The 19,839-nt window shown below is 39.6% G+C and overlaps 1 protein-coding gene across 1 annotated transcript; it reads right to left on the bottom strand.

The window, feature by feature from the left end:
- Positions 1–7,628: 7,628 nt before the first annotated feature.
- On the bottom strand, positions 7,629–17,388 carry LOC138353876 (uncharacterized). Its single transcript, XM_069307299.1, has 5 exons — positions 17,303–17,388; positions 10,892–11,063; positions 9,877–10,035; positions 9,176–9,367; positions 7,629–8,396 (listed from the first exon to the last, which is right to left on the bottom strand). Exons 2-5 carry the CDS (start codon positions 11,049–11,051, stop codon positions 8,182–8,184), a joined length of 726 nt encoding a protein of 241 aa, XP_069163400.1. The 5' UTR covers positions 11,052–11,063; positions 17,303–17,388; the 3' UTR covers positions 7,629–8,181.
- Positions 17,389–19,839: the final 2,451 nt, after the last annotated feature.

Here is a 19,839-nt window from a genome sequence, read left to right as displayed (position 1 = left end):
CACCTATGAACAATATACAGAACATCACCTGCAAACAGTATACAGTAAATCACCTTTGAAGAGGACAGATAAAGTGAGTGATAAATTGTGACGGTCCAATGCAGATGATACCTGCGGCACTGTCCTTTCTTGACGACTTCCTGTAAGCGAGTGAATGATGTGTGTTGATGCATTGCGCACCATGTCTGCAGCCCCACGAGCCTCACCCTCCATGGCCCACAACTTCCCCACCCATCCTGCAACTTCCCTGCCAAACACGACGTAACTACGACGTTGCTACAACATTCGAACAAGTTTTAACACTTAACAAGTTCTAACAACCAATATAGCAAGTTGTAACAACGTTCTAATACGTTATAAAAACGTTTTACCAAGATGTAATAACTTTATTGTAAAAAGTTGTAAAAAGCAAAAAAATTGGGTCACTTACGTTTTGTGTTTGCAGGGCCTTCTCTTTCCTTTACATCTCCATGCAAATACATCTTTTCTCCGTGTGATTCGTAACGTGAAGTCGTCTGTGAAAATGAGCAATGATAATCCAAATCCATAGTCATCAGTCAGGTGTTATATGCACCACTATATGTACCTCAGTGCTCTGTGTATACTCGTTGAAAGTTTACTTAGTTCTAGACCATGTTCTGGTGTAAAGTATACACTTTGGCTGGTCTCATATTCCTCCCAAAGTTACTATGCATTACGCCAGGAGTATATACAGTGTGATATTGCGACGACGTGAAATAGTATTCAGCACACCAAGAGTACAGTAGTTGAGGGAGTAGGGGAACGGAAGACCCATTGGAGGAGAGTCATATATCCAAGGAGAGGCACTTCAGTCTGAAGCAGTGCATGACATGTTTCCAATGGAATCACTACATGACCAAATACATCGAACAGTAAGGAAAATTCAGCACAGGTTTGGACAATCGCAACTACATGGACTGCTCTCAAACTATCAGAAAAGGCATCCTTTCTGTGGGAAAAAAATCACACATAAATGTCCCAGAAGGAAGGATGAAACAGAAGTAAAGAAAAAAAGCTACAAATAGCAACCAACAAACTGCAGCTGTTTTCAACATCAGTCAAACTACCTTCCCAAACCACCCTGGACAAACTGTCAATGAATGCTCCTACCAACAACAAACAAGTGCTTGGACAAGCATCACCCAACACCAACCCCAAACAAGGTCCTAAAAGACCTACAACAAACAACTCCAATATACAAATGCAAGTGTTTATTGCCATTGTAGAGAGAACCGCCTCAAACTACCACGTTCTATTTATCAAGATTATCAACAGCCTACTAGTGACAAACAACCTTTCTGCAGAAGAAGTTCCAGGGTATATTGTATGTGGCATACCCACTATAGCAAGCAGTCCAACCCACCATCTCTGTGGAACCCTCCGGAGGCTGAAAAGCCTTAAGCCCAACAGGTAACCAAGACCTCAGTCCATACGAGGAGTGTTAAGCAAGTCAAGGACAAAATGGATTTTGTCGTTGCCAGGGAACAAAAACATGATAAGTAGAGTGAGGGGGAAGGGTGATGACCTCGCTTAAGAAATCGATGAAGTAGGAAAGAGAAAGTGGAGGAGAAGGGAAGGCACGAAGTACAATATAACAAGAGTTACCAGGTATCAGCATATTAAAAAGTTCCGAGTCATAATTAGTAGGGATCTTTAAACGGTAAATCTATGTATAAATGTTCAAGACAATTTAAATGGGATTCTAAGATTCATATCTAAGAGGCATTGACAAAAAAGACATTTCATGTTATTCGTCAGCTTTATCTTGCCCTTATGAAATTTATGCAATCGGGTCAGTGTTGGGCACCGTAGTAAAGAATGGAAGTAAAGTCATTGGAACGTTTACAGACATACATGAAAAAGATTGTCTTAAGACTTAGAAATCTCTTTTATGAAGAAAGTTTGGTTAAGTTCACCTTTATTGCTCTTAGCGTTTTTAGAGAATGTAAACTAAAGTAAACTATTGGATAAAAGGGTAAAGTAAAACAAGTAGATAAATTCCATATTTATTGGATGTTAAATATTTAAATAAAATAGAACACGAAACAATGGACACAAATTCGTTAAGTTTAGATTCAGAAAAGACCTCGGTAAATGCTGGTTCGGGAAGAGAGTTTTATATTTATGCGAAAGTGGACCTGGGATCGCTCTTTTGTTTCCAGTGAAGGTTAGACAGGTATATGTATGAGTCTGGCTGGGTATACATATGAAGCTTGCATGTCAATTAACTTAATTTAGTCATTACCCTCGTACTGCGTGATAGCAAATTGAATTAATTGTTGCTTGCACACTAGAAGGTGAAGGGACAACAACGTTTCGGTCCGTCCTGGACCATTCTCAAGTCGATTCGACTTGAGAATGGTCCAGGACGGACCGAAACGTCGTCGTCCCATCACCTTCTAGTAAGTGGTCTGGTCAACAAACTTTAGCCACGCTATTGTGACTCATCGCCTGCATGTTGCTTACAGTTAGGAAAGTGACAGATATACTGTATTTACTGTGTTTGTATTGGCAAACAAAGAGCATCAATATTTCACAAACAAATAGAAGTTTCCAGGCTTGTGGCAGAAACGGAGAAGTATCAGCTCCAAACAGTACTGAAGCAAATCTGTAAGTGATTATCTCACTGTTTGGATCACTAGGTTCCTTGATCCATAGGAACTTTGTGTAATTTCTGCCCTCCTCTTGGAGGCCTACACTATCCTGAGGTTATCTTGAGATGATTTCGGGGCTTTTAGTGTCCCCGCGGCCCGGTCCGTGACCAGGCCTCCACCCCCAGGAAGCACCCCGTGACAGCTGACTAACTCCCAGGTACCTATTTACTGCTAGGTAACAGGGGCATCAGGGGTGAAAGAAACTCTGCCCATTGTTTCTCGCCGGCGCCCGGGATCGAACCCGGGACTACAGGATCACGCGTCCAGTGTTCTGTCCGCTCAGCCACCGGCTGAGTGGACACTAAGGAATGCCTTGCTTATATTGGCTGTACAGTATATGCATAAGTTTCTATGAGGAACTGTAAGACCACGTCATAAAGCCTGTGTTAGGCTAGGGCCAGTATGGAGGAAGTCATTCAACAAGACACTATTCTGTTTAGCCTTAGCACTGCAGTTAAACACTATCCTCAATGGAGTAGTGAGTTAGTTCTTCAATATTGCATGGTATGTCTCTCCTTAGTGTCTCTCCTTAGTATCACCATCGGTTACAACTTCGATGAATTTATTGTAGAGTTGTTGTTGGATTATGTCATGGTACAATTTTAAGTTCTCATGCTGTCTAATTAAAGTACAACACCTGAGACCTTTATTTGTTTTGTGTCATGTTTTGTGATTTGTTGGCAGCTGAGGGTGATTCAGTTGCCAAGGTAGTATGACCCAGTATTGTTTATCTCTGTAGACAACTGAGTCCAGGTATTGTTTATATGTCCAGGCATCATCTGTCATGTTAAGTGACATTTACATTTCAGTTTTGTTTCTGGATCAGTCATGCTGGCTGCTTGGTAAGGCTTTGTTGGTCCCATGATTTCAAAACAGATATAACTGGGATTTTGTTTCATAAATTTTGAGAAAGTATTAATAATAGAAGCCTAGGGTTAAATTTTATATCACTAGGCTATAATCCTACTTCCGTGGAGGTTGGCAAATAAAATAGTAATTTTGTATAATCACAAACAAATACTTTGAGAGGTAATCAGTATCACTGTGGGAATTCCTCAGGTTAGCTCTTCCTTATTGCCGTTGAATGGAATAGTGACACTTATTAACACTCTAAAGTGATATGTTGACCAAACCACACACTAGAAAGTGAAGGGACGACGACGTTTCGGTCCGTCCTGGACCATTCTCAAGTCTATTGTGACTAGACTCGTGACTAATAGTAACTAGACTATTTTTACCACGTTATTGTGACTCCTCGTCTGCATATGGATACCCTAAAGTTATATGATTGTAGATAAATATAAATTAATATGAATATGGTAATATGATACAAGTAAACTGATTATATATACAACACAACTCGTGTTATTATATATAATTAATATATAAAACTCGTGTTGTCCACCCTGTACAAGGGTCTGCACAATATTTAAATGGGACTAAGTTGTTCACTATTTAGTACAACACTAGACAAAGATATATCCTACCCTAATGTGGGTTGGCACAGTAATTTAAATGGGACTAGGTTGTTCACTATTTAGTTCAACACTAGTCTTTAATAATGTCCTACCCTAGTGCGGGTTGGCACATTAAATTTAAATATAATATTGTGCAATAGGACAAAATGCAATATATTTTTATTTGGGTTGTATTTATGTTATATGTTTTTCTTACTTAGAGAAATATATACAAATTTTTACTGTTGGTAGCCTCTCATCAACCTCTGATGATATTTAATGGTGTTTATTAATTTATTAACCACAAATGCTTGCGAATCGAGAGAGGTGTACTCCATCTGGAGATAAGTTCTCACGCAATGGTCGAGGTGTACACTACACTACACACAGAAATAATCACAATAGCTCGGAGAGGCTGCAGGATCCAAGTAAGTTCAGTAGAACTTCTGGTTTCAACTCTTTTTACCATGTCGTAGCTCAGTTGATTAAGGCAGCGTCTGGGATGCTCTCGGACGTAGGTTCGAATCCTCGTCACGGCCCTTGTGGATTTGGTCGAGGTGTAAATTGGATAAAGGTTACACCCAGATGTACTCTCCTGCTGAGACAGTAATAATTTTGTTGGCAGTTCATGTATAAAACTCAATACTCACACTTATCTTGAGTTATCTTGAGATGATTTTGGGGCTTATCGTCCTCGCTGCCCGATCCTCGACCAGGCCTCCTTTTTTGTTAGGCATCCTCAGGAAGTAGCCTGTAGCAGATGTCTAACTCCCAGGCACCTATTTACTGCTAGGTGAATAGGCGCATCAGGGTGAAAGAAACTGCCCAATTGATTCCGCCTCCTTTGGGGATCGAACCCGGAACCGTAGGACTACTAACCCCGAACGCTGTCGACTCAGCCGTCAGACTGCATGATGGTTAGTTTATACTGGTTGGCATGGTTCAATATAAGTAAACACGACTGTTGAATTGTTTGCTTTCATATTCATTATCATTATAGTTCATTATACTCCTGAGGTCATTTATGATCTCAGTCGAGGCACGTGATGGCTACTTCCTTGGTAGATAATTGTTAAGTGATGAGACTGTTGAGCACTGCTGTTAAGATTGAGTTGTTGTAGAAGTTAAGAGCTGTAGCTCCTTGCGACTTGAATATTCTTACCTCAACTTCAGGTATAGTAACATGTTGTCTAGGTACCTGACTATGTCCTATACTTGCCACTTTGAACATTAGGCCTATTGTGGTTTATTTAGTAGCAGTAGTCTCTTTCACAGTTATTAAATCTAAATTTATTAATTTATTCGTGACCATTCGCAAAATTAAAAACCACAAACTAATGGATGAACTGGGTGAAAATAGTCACATTTGGTTGGATTTAATTTATGCGGTAACACTCCGCAGATATAAAACGCCATATATATGGTGGTTAAAACTCTACAAAAATGTAGTAGTAATTTTGGTGATTTGTTTGCTTCTCGCCGAATTTATTGTTAGCACATAATTTAGTTCCCTAATTCACTGTATTGTAATTTAGAACAAATAATAGTGCTGTTATTTAATTTTAAATAACACTACTGCGTGTCCTGATATACTGAGATTTGATGAGGCTAGGCTACTGGTTAAGTTTAGTCATCTGGTCTGACTAATTATTTATTTGATTAATTGTTAGTTAATTGCACTGATTCTTATATTAAGTTGATTGAACAAAAATGATCTAGAATTGTAGGATCATTAAGGATCCATCTAGGTTCAAAGGACCATAAATTTATGTGGGAAAATTTAACTGAATAATTTCCTTATATTTATTTGGACTATTTATTTTAATTATTATTTAATTTTTATAGCAAAGCAGGTTGTATATTTTATGATTTTCTTCACTGATAAATTTACACTTCACACAAATTTGGGGGTTTATAATTATATTAATCTCACTGTAATTAAACGGTGGATCTAAGTTCTAATTGGTTAATCTAAATCATTGTGTTAGTAATAATTGAAACAGTCTGGGCTGTTTATGGAGTGTATAAACTGGTCATCCAACATCAGACACAGTCAACCACGGGCAGTCTGTCCTGGACCCGTATTAATGGCGGCCATATTGTCTTGAGGTAGAGCAGCCCAACTTAATTTCTCACGTGATGACAATCTACATAGCTACATAGTAGCTATGTAGATTGCTACATAGTAACATATGGAGTCAAAATCCACCACTCATCAAAAGTTGCACAACAGGTGGATGCAGCAGTGAAAAAAGTTAACCAAACTCTAGGAATAATCACACGTACTTTTGACTATAAGGAAAATAAGGTAACAGTTCAACTTTATAAATCACTGGTACTTCCCTATTGGGATTACTGTATCCAAGCATGGAGACCATTTTCAGAAAGACATAGCCGCTCTGGAGAAGGTGCAACACCGGGCAACAAAAGTCATTCTAGAGCTAAGTCATCTCTGGTATCAGAAACACTTGAAGGCCACAGACGCTAACAACGGTACAAACCAGGCATGTCAGGGCGGATCTCATTGATTATAGATCTCAAATCATGGTCTGATATGTCGTAAATCACCGGGTAAGATTGCAAGACACGAAGAAGTCAACGATATCATCAAGAGGAGCCAGGAGCCGAGCTTGTCTGGAGCTCAACAAGGCTCTCCTGGGTGCGTGCTGCATATCCTCTTCTTCGATGCTTGAGGGTCCCTATATATATATATATATATATATATATAACTTTAGAACACTTTCCCACCAGGAGACTCGAACCCTAGCCAGCACAGAAGCCTTCCAGCAACTGGCATAACAGGTACGCCTTAACCCTCTCCACCACCCGCTCAGACCCTTAAAAGAGATGGTAATTTCGGAGTATTTAAATACACCAAAGATCATCACCTCCCAAGAGCACTAGAGCAAGTGAGGGGTCATTTAGACGTTAATTTCATCAAGTCCCTGTTAATATGGGAAGACACAGTGTCTATGCTTAAGGCACAACTCTCCTAAACACGAGAGTTAAGTATACAACTTTAGAACACTTTCCCACCAGGAGACACAGATACCCACCAGATTGTCTCCTGGTGGGAAAGTGTTCTAAAGTTGTATACTTAACTCTCGTGTTTAGGAGAGTTGTGCCTTAGGCATATATATATATATATATATATATATATATATATATATATATATATATATATATATATATATATATATATATATATATATATATATATATATATATATATATACAAACCTATATATATACACACATATATATATATATATATATATATATATATATATATATATATATATATATATATATATATATATATATATATATAGGTGTATACTGGCAGCAGGTTTTCTTTTATACATGTCTCATTGAATATGACAGCATATTATGCATTTACTATTTTCTGATTTAGGGCTTCTATCCCTTTTACTAATGCTCTTGCATCAGGGTTCAGCTGGAAGAGGAGTTCACCAAAAGTCATGTTGTTTTCAAGGTGAAGAAAAATAATTGAATAACTGAAGAATCTTTTACACATATTATAAAATCGCACGACGGTTCGAACCTACATGGTTCATTCTCAAGTGATGTTACAGTACGAAACATTATATTTTATACTAATAGCAGGTCAGGTGAATACAAATGGATCGAACAGTAGGATTAGGTGTAAACAAAGGGTATACATTGAGTAGACATGAAGGTGAAAAGAAGCTAAAGATAAATAGGGTACATACAAAGATGTATGGTTCCGAAACAAAAACCAAATTTTAGGTTATGGATTAATTCAAGTAACATTTGGACAATAATTTACAAGTATTTTTTGTCATGGACCTGGGCTCTACCAAACGTAATATGGCCACCATAAGTGTAGGGATTGGTATAGAATATACTAGCTGACTCGTTGAATGTGTCTTCATTATATAACATTCTGAATCATAGCTTTGTATTAATCGATTAATTAAACTTTTCAAAAGTATATTTAATATCTGCTGTTCTACTTTTTTCTTTCCTACAGATTTGTTCTCAGTTCACATGTTTTCTCCTCTTCTCTACCATGCTTCGTCTTTATCGTTACCTTGACAAAGAACCCATTTGTTTATATCGTCTTGTTGCACTACATAGATACCGTCTTTCATGATTCTGAAGGTGTCATCGTTGCTGCCACCCAAGTACTTTATGTATCTTGATAGGCTTAAATTAAATAACGTACCGTCTCCCCAGTTCAAAGTGGATCCAATTTTCTGTAGATCGATGCGAAATGAATCTGTCAATAGTAAAAAGAAATATGAGAATAACGCAGCCCATTCTCTACAAATGATAGTACATGTAGCAAAGCTTTGGTCAAACGCACAAAATTGGATTGTTGGACCCCCAAAAAGTTAACGTTTTGTACCACTGGATTACCCCAAATGGCATACTAAAGAAATGGAACAGTTACTAAAGAACTTAACCTAATCTAAGCCTAAATAAACAATCCTAGGCCCAACACCCGCAATCTGAGGCGTAATTTAGTATATATATATATATATATATATATGTAATATATAAGGAAATAAAAATATTTAGGTTTCTTTTTACTATTAAAAATAAATAGTGCATATCGTGAAATTTGTTGGCTGCAACAGTTTATTTTTTGTATGTTCGACCCAATAGTTAATATTGTAAAAGGGAAAGTTAATATAGTGTTATCATTTTTGGAGGATTAGTTGATTCAGAGATACTGTTATTAATACAGAACCAGTAATACTACTACTACAAAAATAATTGAAATAATTATAATAATAATATTGTTATTATTATTATTACAAAGGAATTACAAAGGCGTGAAATATCAACGAGGAAATTAGTTTGTGCTGTGCGGGTCTTGAACCAGCATCCCGGTGAATACAAAACTTGCACCATAACCCACTAGGCCAAGTCCACTAAGGAAGACTGGTGCCACAACGTACCATGAATTTGAGTTAATACCGGAACAAAGATAGCGAATAAGCCCTAAACCACTGTTTCTTTCAGGATAACGAACATATATGTCCATACACTCACGTCCAATACTTGTCGATAGTTTATTTCCGATGTTGAGCTGCGATTCCGTCTTCATGATGCCAAGACGAAATCCGGGGAACTTTTTACAGTAACTTCTGGCTGGAGGTATATCGTTTACTGTTATATCAGATGGTGAGAAGTAGACGAGGCCGTCTGCCTCCTCCGTCACGACAAAACTACTCTCCAGTTTTGCTAGAAGGTAAAATGGATCGCATTACGACTCTGATGTTTACTGGACAAGGATTGCAATCCCGTATTGCAAGATGGAGAGGCTACCCTATCCTGATAGTAAGGGGTTGTGGATTGCAAACCTTAACAAACCAAGATGCCCAAGTCCAGGAAACATGTTTACTTTGTTCATAAAGTTAATTAATGACAAATATACACATTGCGTGTCTGCTAAATTGAATCTTTTTTCCACTATTGAAGTTGTAATTACTGACATTAACTAAGAAAGTAATATAGAATTTAACGATATTGAGATGAAAAGCAATATATATATGTGGCTCTAACCACACGTTAAGACTTTACTAAGACCATTTTAAAAATATGTTCATGCAGGTTATATACAATATTCGTTAACCGACGCCCTCCCCCAGCTCGTAGCCTCACACTTAACCTGTCGTAGCCTCACACTGAGGTCGTAGCTTCACACTTACCCTTTTCGTAGCCTCATACTGAGCTCGTAGCCATGTACGTACCCAGCTTGTAGCCATACACAGCACCCTGCAGACTGGGGACCGGGGTCTTAGTCCCGGGACCTTCAGTGGAGAGGCTACACTGGAAGGTCTGACCAGCCACAGGTACTGCTGTAAACGCCTCGCACTTGACGCTCGTCAGACACCTCATCTTGCACCTGCCTGTGTCGGAGGATGACTCTAAATTGTCCACAAACTGCAGTCATAAAGTTACCCAGTGTTTGCCCCACCTCATCCAGCTTGGTTGATAAACCTTTGCCAGACGTCTAGATGTAATAATCTTTGTCTCAAGTTGTAGCCACTGTTAAATTTCATCTATATTGGTAATCTAATTATACGACCACTATCAAATAAGGTCTGGTAAACGTCCTGTCTGAAGACGGTCTGTCCTTTTATTTTCATTCGTTTATTGTGCACTTTATACCCATCCCATGGGCGGAGGTGGAAAGGTTACAGAGGCGTGTAATGGGTTCATTTAGCTAAGCAAGTGACAGTCTTGTAACACAGTGAAGATCGACCCCTCTATGTGGGGTGGTCTCATTAGGCTAGGTATTGTTGCTCTAAATATTCTTATTTTTTTTATAAACTGTGAGTTGCCTGCCATATGTAAATTAGAGATATTGCACGTGATTTACATAGTCTGTGCAAGTCACACAGATATTGCACAGTGGAAAAAGTGAATAATGGACAGGCAGGGCCAAAATGTTTAGGGGAGATTAGCACGAAAAATGGTGGATACTGAAACTCAGATGGACCATAAGGATGTAAAAAAGCACTTCTTGAGTGTAATAGAAGTGAGCAAATGGATTGAACTAAAAGGAATTTGTTTGAGACTAATTTCATCCATAATTTCAAGAAAATAGGTTTGATACAAAGCAAGAGGGTCAGAAAAGTTAAATTGTCAACCAGTGACAGAAAGAAGGGGGCCCAGGAGCTAAAGCCCGCCCAACTACCACGTGGATGTAAACACACAAATCATTATGTAATAAAAAAAAATATCCACGGGAGAGAAACTCACAGACGCTGGTGGTAGTGAGGGTCTCGATGAAAGGTGTGTTTGAGGGGAAGGTCATGTTCCTCACTATGAAGGTCCTCAAGGGCCACAGGTCCCCGCAGGTCCACTGTGTCACCAGCAGGAGCACCAGACCCACTGGGAACACCAGCAGCAACACCCGCATCCTATACTGCACCTGCAGGAGGAAACACAGAGATGCTTTAAGTTTGGTACGGTGGCAAGGAGCTCCTCGTCTTGCACTATCAGAGGTGCCCCATACTATGTCAAAATATTGGCGTTTAAGGTCCGTCTCCCGTAGGACAGTGTATTATAGGGTAGGGTGTATTATTCTTGATTTGTATAATGCAGCGCGTATACAGCCCTAAACTATCACCATTCACACCTGCAAGAACATGTATATGAAATGAAGGTAAGGTAATTATGAGTAGAGAAGCGCTGAGACCTATGACTATTTAGCGCTTTGAAGGGATACGAGTTTCAAGGAGTTAAGATATGAGGACGGAGTGAAGGAACAATTCTCAAACACTTCGATTATTGGGGATCGAACACTTGAATTAAATTACTTATTTGCAGGTGATATTCAGCCTGACATTAATACTAGTATCCAAGATGTTAATTCATTTAGCAATGGCTAGGGATGTGCGCTCGGTGTCTTATGTTCTCTGGCAACCCACTACCAATATATTGGCTTAAATCCAATCTGTCCTCCACCGAGGTATGTATACACAGAGATGTGTACCGAGCTTCTCGGTGTATATAATCTTCACATATCCCAGCCAGTTAACAGGATGAATCTTTAATACAATATAATAACAAACATGTTCATCTCAATTGTAAATTAATTGTATTTTTTGTAGGGGGGGGGGGATTTTTTCTAATGTTGGGGAAAGGACGCCAGTTCTTAGGCTTATTGAGGTCCACTTAGGACTATTACTGACCTTCCCCAGGATGCAACCCACAACAGTTGCCTAAATCCCAAGTAACTATTTACTGCTAGGTGAACAGGCTCATTAGGTGGAATGATACATGCCCAACCATTTCTGTATTGCTGGAGAATGATCCCGGGTCTATCGATTGTGAGCCGAGGACGAAGACTACTGAGCTACAGTTTATGCATGGCTAGGCACAGAAAGGTTACATAATGGGTTTTGGTTACGGTGAGTTAGGACAACCCATCTTCGAGCCCAAAATATAGACCAAATACTGATTAACGTAAATTTTAGTAAATCAGTATTTCACTTAAACGTTGTGTTTTAATACGGACTGATTTAAGGTGTATTTACAACAACCCGTCCTCGACTCAAGTCCATTACATCCAGCGGTCGACCCCACAGACGCATTCATAAATTTTAACATGCTGTTCATTCAGAACAAGAATTTTCTCAAATATAAATTAATATTATAATATATTAGCATATTGTGCATATATAGGCATAGGTTAGGTTAGGTTAGGTGTTTAGGTTCGGTTGGCGATTATTTGCATTTGTAGTACGTGGGTGAAGCATTTATAGCGAAGTGGTTCGAACAAAACTCGTCAGTGAAGCACTTGTTCCGGAAGTGTTCGAACGAAATCAGTTGTGAGTCGTGTGTAAACCGTTTTTCATTCATAAACAGGGGGTTTGGCGGGTACATGGAATCACTTTTGGATCTTTGTTTGGAGGACGGGCTGATTTACAATCCAGGCTGAAAGTGAACGACGCACATTTCGAATCATTCCTTCTAACACAGTCAAGTGAAAACAAACCCGTACGTTAACAACCAGTCGTCCGTTCCTTCCCTCCCGCCCAGAGTTGCATCCTGGGCTGGGGGGACCTCAATATAAGCCTAACATGTATATATACACACTGGCTGCCTGTCCCCTGACTATGAATTATGTAGGATAGTCTTTAAGCCTTTAACCATAGTTTCCCGCCAAGATTCCCGTTTTCTTCAGGGCGCGCCGCCCCGTCAGTTGCCCGCCTTCAGGTCACATTGGGAAGGATTACTTCCTGCCGCGAACTACAATGATTTCCCTCCGACAGATAACGTGTCTGCGGCCACAAGACTGTGTCCTGGCCTACACGGGGACGCCGGGGGACGCGTCCAGCACCTGTGCTGTCGTGCACTCGTAAGTCAACTCCACCAACATCAACGGAGGATAACAAAGAAGTCGTTCCAACCTCCACACTGGTGGCGGGGCGCCTCCCTCGCCCCTTCATCAACAACAAGAACAGATATAAACAAGACTGCTGGCTTATGGACAGCTCATGATGGCACAATCAATGCAAGGTAAGGATTTGAACAAAGTTTTTCTCTATTAGATTAGATATATATTAATTCTGTGTTACTCTTAATTTCATCAGCTGATAAGCCGTTGTGTGTTTACAATTCGATCATGAACATCGTGTCTTCTTTGGAGTCTAAGGCAAATGTTTGCTTGTAATTTTCAAGTCATTACTACCCGTAATTATTGTTTGATTCTGGTGCAGCAGTATTTCCCAGCGATAAGATTGTCTACTATCAAGTCGACTCTTAACTCTTGAATATATTTAGGTGTTTAACCTATTTTTATATAATCTAGAATGTTTGGTATCATTTTTGTTGCTCGGCTCAATGGACCTTCCAGTGTGTTAATATTCGCGAATATGGTGACCCAAACTGCACCCAATATTCCAGAACAGTAAACAAGCTATTAATGGACTGTAGTGAGGACGACTCCTGGGATGGAAGCCATGACTAAGGTGCACTCACCTTCTTTTACTCAAGTAATTGTTCTTGCTGAACCCGCCTCTCAGCTGTCAATCAACTGGTGTACACTTTCCTGAGCCTATTGGACTCTTATCATATCTACATTTGAAACTATATACATATGTGCGCGTGCATGTGTGTATGTGTATTCACCTAGTTGTATTCACCTAGTTGTGCTTGCGGGGGTTGAGCTCTGTTCTTACGGCCCGCCTCTCAACTGTCAGTCAACTGTTTCTAACTACTACTACTCATTTTTTTCCACACCACACACACACACACACCCCAGGAAGCAGCCCGTGACAGCTGACTTACTCCCAGGTACCTATTTACTGCTAGGTAACAGGGGCATAGGGTGAAAGAAACCCTACCCATTGTTTCTCGCCGGCGCCCGGGATCGAACCCGGGGCCACAGGATAACGTGCCCAGCGAGCTGTCCGCTCGGCCACCGGCCGAGTGTGTGTGTGTGTGTTAGAGTTGAGTGTGAGTATTCTACATTCATATTTTCTCACAAGAATTCGGTGATACGTCAAGTCAGTGGTCCAAGTGCGTCAGCGATCGGTTCGGGCTCCTCATTCTTGTTCATCAGTCACGATAAACTTGTGAAATTCTTTCGTGAATACCAAATGTTTTAATCTCGTGAGTTGCTGTTATTGGGTTATAAAATTATTATTATTAAGACTCTAGAGTTCTTGTAATATTAGCTCTAGTGTTAATGTATTAATTTGTGGTTAACAGTTTCTGATGATCCAAGGAAATATTGATGGAAATATTGCTAAAGTCGTTTCGACAAATTTATTATTTATTCGAAATTTTTTTTGCTGAGCTTGTCATAAAATATAGTCCACTATTTACCACGAAGTCTGCAGTAGTGTTTGTTAACAGGTGTGCGATTTTTTGTATGATTTTACAGGGATTTGTACACCTCTGTGTACGACGCTTCTCGGTGTGTATATACTGAAAAGTTTAATCTATTCCTGGAATATGTTCAGGACTCAAGTATACATGTTGGTTAATAGTAAGGTATTGTGGTGGCCTTAATGTGCCTCTAGAGTTTGATAGGCTTGAAATCCAACACCAGACCTATTGTTCCCTACAATTTGAAGTACAATTACCCAAGATGATGAGAGCTTGACTCTGTTTGTAGTGCAGTTGTCTGCACTACAAACACGGTACACTGCCTCACCCACAAACTTGATGATGACACGTCGAGCAGTGACCAGCTCGACACTATATACGTCCTGGGCCGGGACGCGTAGCATGTCACTCAAGACCAAGTCCACCAGCGGGTAACCAGCACGGCCAGTAAACTCCAATCCTATGGAGTTTATCCTCACGACAGCTGGAATAGGGCTGCCCATCGCAAACACGCCACGTCCCCACCACCAGGAACAGCAGGGTGGGTAGAGACACCCACACCCCCTGCCGGCGAAAACAGCAACTACCCCAGAACTGCCGGAGCGGGCAAATGACACGTCCACACCGCACGGCGGCCCAGGAGAGCCATTTGGTATAGATGGTAATGAAAAAAGAAAACTCACTAGCAAAAACTGCCACTTCTGTACCTGTTGTACAGGTTCAAATACCTCCAAGTTTTTCACAGATTAAAGAGAAAATCAAGAAGAAAATACTCCCATCTATCAAAAGTCGCCACAGAGCCAAAGTAGCGGAAGGAAGATCCACTGCGATATGGTACGAACAAGCCACTGGGTACTACTCTTTCAAGCCTGAAAAAAAGATATCCAGAGACATTGCAGTAGCCATACACAGACTCAGACTTGGTTGCAAGTGCTGTTGGGAGGTAATAAAACCAATAGTTAAAGAGTGTCATATATGAGGAACAAATGCAGAGGCGCCACTATTGCACTACTTACTGGAATGTGAAGCAACTAAAGCCCTGTTCATCAAACTCAACATTAATCCAACGATAGCAGCTGCATTAGATGCAGATTCCACAGCCACTACAATGATTAGAAAAGCAGTTGAAAAATGGGATACACTAGTGAACACTGTGCATCTACATCTGCCACCAAGATAATGTTATTTAAAACAACACTAAAACCAGTTCGCTAAAACAGAAGTGTTAAAGAAATAAGGGAAAAGAAGGAAACCCCATCTCCATTTAAAACTTTAACCCAAATATCACAGTAACAAGGTTATCGCGAATAACCGAACTCAATTAGGGGCTCACTATAGCCCGTGCTACGTAGACATTTCGTTCCGAGTAGTTAAATCTAAAACAACAAACAAATGGTACAATGACCATAACGCAGCTGCTGGAAGCTCATAATTTGTGGATTGGTAGAAGAATTAAATCAACTGTGAATCACTTATTTTGGTGAAAGAGAACTATAGAAGAATGTTACACTTATGTTGCACTGCTGTGGTGTAAGTGTACTTAAACCATATCAGGTTCGGATACCCAAGTACATCGGGATTTGGCTTACAGGTTCAAGAAGAGGAACAGTCTCCACACTGTCAGCATTGTGGAGGAATTGACAAACAGTCCACTGGAACATTATCCAACACAGTGCAGAGTTACACGCCGACTAAAATTTCTACTGAAATTTAACAGTGAAGAAGTTCTTAAATGCATTGGATATCATCTTACTGAAACCAACATACGAATCATAATACTTATCTACCGCATACGTACGGCAGACATGAGTAACACTTAGTGCCAGCCAGAGACTAAGGGCTTGCGCAGAAAAATCCCTGAAACAAATCACCTCTGAAAAATAACTCACGTATGGACAGTACATCACCTATGAACAATATACAGAACATCACCTATGAACAATATACAGAACATCGCCTATGAACAATATACAGAACATCACCTGTGAACAATATACAGAACATCACCTGTGAACAATATACAGAACATCACCTGTGAACAATATACAGAACATCACCTGTGAACAATATACAGAACATCACCTATGAACAATATACAGAACATCACCTGTGAACAATATACAGAACATCACCTGTGAACAATATACAGAACATCACCTGTGAACAATATACAGAACATCACCTGTGAACAATATACAGAACATCACCTGTGAACAATATACAGAACATCACCTATGAACAATATACAGAACATCACCTATGAACAATATAGAGTACATCACCTATGAACAATATACAGAACATCACCTATGAACAATATAGAGTACATCACCTATGAACAATATACAGAACATCACCTATGAACAATATACAGTACATCACCTGTGAACAATATACAGAACATCACCTGTGAACAATATACAGAACATCACCTATGAACAATATACAGAACATCGCCTATGAACAATATACAGAACATCACCTATGAACAATATACAGAACATCACCTATGAACAATATACAGAACATCACCTGTGAACAATATACAGAACATCACCTATGAACAATATACAGAACATCACCTGTGAACAATATACAGTACATCACCTATGAACAATATAGAGTACATCACCTATGAACAATATACAGAACATCACCTATGAACAATATACAGAACATCACCTATGAACAATATACAGAACATCATCTATGAACAATATACAGAACATCACCTGTGAACAATATACAGTACATCACCTTTGAACAATATACAGAACATCATCTATGAACAATATACAGAACATCACCTGTGAACAATATACAGTACATCACCTTTGAACAGGACAGATGAAGTGAGAGTGATAGATTGTGACGGTCCAATGCAGATGATACTAGCGGCACTGTCCTTTCTTGGCGACTTTCTGTAAACGAGTGAATGACATGTGTTGATGCCTGGCGCACCATGTTGCAACCACACGCACCTCACCCTCCACTGCACCACAAAAATCCCCCCCTTCCCATCCCTCCTTCCCCCTTTCTGCAATTCCTTAACCTCTCTTTACTTCTCCATCAAATCAATATTTTCTCTATGTGATTCGTGGCGTGAAATCATCAGTGAAAATCGTTAATAACAACCCAGACCATAGTCGTCAGTCAAGTGTTATTTACACCACTATAGGTACCTAATTGCTCTGTGTATTCCCGTTAAAAGTTGACTTAGTTCTAGATCATGTTCTGGTGTAACATATACTCGTTGGCTGACCTGTAAGCAATTGTGGTGGTCAAATCCCTCCCAAGTATTGATAGACTTTACGCCCAACTCATAACCACATCATTCTATATGACAAATGTTTAGCACATCAAAGACCAACTGAAATTTGTCGTTGCCAGGGAGTAAATAGAAGCGATGTTACAACAATATGAGATTATATTCAACACACTTGGAGTAGTAATAGAGGGAGAGGGAGTAGGGAAGACCCATTGGAGAAGAGCCAGATATCCAAGGATATGCATTAAAGTCTCAAGCAGTGCTTCAAATGCTTCCCATGGACCTACTACATGTACACATGCATCGAACAGGAAGGAAAATGCAGCACATGCTCGGACTGTCACAACTACAAAGACTGCTCTCAGAACGTCAGAAAATGCACCGTCTGTGTTGAAAATCACACATAAATATCACAAAATGAATAACGAAATAAAGACATTGAAAAAACAAACAAGCTGCAAATAGCATCAACGAATTGCAGCTGCTTTAGACATCGGTCAGACTACCTTCCCCTAACCTACCTGGACAAACTACTAGTGCTTCAACCAAGAACAACTAAGTGCAAGCATCACCTAACACCAACCCCAAACAAGGCCACAAAAACAGCAGCAACAACTCCAGTACCCAAGGGCAAGTGTTCAGTGTCATTGCAGCAAGAATCGCTAGAAACTACCACGTTCTCTTCGTCAAGACTATGGTCAGCCTGCTAGTGGCAAACATTCTCCGGTACATTGTTGTTATTTTAGATTCAGCTACTCAGAACAAGTTCCAAGTAGCACGGGCTATGGTGAGCCCGTATCCGGGTACAAGTTCCAGGGGATATTATACTCACAACACACCTCACTGAAGCATAAACACGAGCATCTTCTTCTCTGTGCGTGAAACAACCATTCCAAATCAAGCAGTCCAACCCACCATCTCCTCCGTTGAACATTTGTGACTTTAATAACCCTAACCGTGTGATCTCATAGTAGAAGCTTTATACTTCAGCTTAAATGGGACCTAACGAGGTAAATAATTTTATCAGTTCGGTGTTGGTCACCGCTGGATCGACATAATAGATTTATTTGAGCGTTTGGAAACAGACAGCAGTCGTCATAGATGATAAAGTTTTTCTTAAGAATTAGAAGCGTCTCTTATGAAGAAAGATTAAGAAAGTTTAATTTACATTCTATTAAAACGCTAAGAGCAAGAAGGGTGGACACGACTAAAGTAATGAAAAGGATGAAAGGCATTTATTTACGATAGCCGATATTCAATGAGTGTTAAATATTTAAACAGAAAATAGAACACGAAACCGTGGACACAAATTCGATAAGTTTAGATCCAGGAAAGTCCTGGTAAATACTGGTTTGGAAGAGGGCTTTAGATTTATGAAACAATTGACGTGGGATCGCTGGACAATTGAAGCTTCGAAAGATATATGAATGAGTCTGGCTGGGTATAAATATGAGCCTTGCGTGACAATTGACATTATTTTAGTCATTAATCTTATACAGCGAGACATCTGATTCCGATATTTAATTTTAATCATCAATTGGTTATGTCGCTTAAAATGAGGAAGGTGACAGGTAATTGACAAAGAGAATAACGTACTTGCAACTTGAATATTGAGACTTGGACTAAATAATGAATTTAGATAAATTTACAGACTGAATTTTTCATCAGCAGATTCAGAAGTTAGCCAAGATCAAACTCACTTGAACACATATCTCATGCAACAGAGAACTAATTTCAACAGGATATAAATTGTATGTTGATAATCCATCTGTTTATGATAGTAATTACTTAATAATATTAAGTCGCAGTCGTGGTGCCAGTCACGCTAGTGGTGGTGGTCAGCTGCAGCAAGAGAGGGCGGTGAGGGGCGGGAGCTGAAACTGGCCACGATAGCGTCCTAGGGATAGGGAATATTAGAAATTGAAAATGAAATATGTTTATTGATTTTTAAATACATACAAAGGGATGAGGTAGCTGAAGCTATTCTCACCCCCGTTCAGTACAAAGTGTTCATACATATATCCATTAAACTGCTCAGCAAAAAGGGGCAGGGAAGCGAAAAATATTCGAATTATGTAAAAAATTACTTCAAAATGATATA

Source organism: Procambarus clarkii, chromosome 60 (genome assembly GCF_040958095.1).
Source record: "Procambarus clarkii isolate CNS0578487 chromosome 60, FALCON_Pclarkii_2.0, whole genome shotgun sequence".
Classification (NCBI taxonomy): Eukaryota; Metazoa; Arthropoda; class Malacostraca; order Decapoda; family Cambaridae; genus Procambarus; species Procambarus clarkii.
Note: the sequence above shows the minus strand (reverse complement) of the source record. Positions and strands in the feature narration are given on the sequence as shown.

What these genes read in the sequence shown, in the direction of transcription:
- LOC138353876 (XM_069307299.1), bottom strand. Translation starts at nt 11,051, where the DNA reads ATGCGGGTGTTGCTGCTGGTGTTCCCAGTGGGTCTGGTGCTCCTGCTG. An exon ending in CCTCACTACCACCAGCGTCT is followed by an intron (nt 10,036 to 10,891) that starts GTGAGTTTCTCT and finishes CCTCCGACACAG; the next exon opens with GCAGGTGCAAGATGAGGTGT. An exon ending in ACTATCGACAAGTATTGGAC is followed by an intron (nt 8,397 to 9,175) that starts GTGAGTGTATGG and finishes TACTATTGACAG; the next exon opens with ATTCATTTCGCATCGATCTA.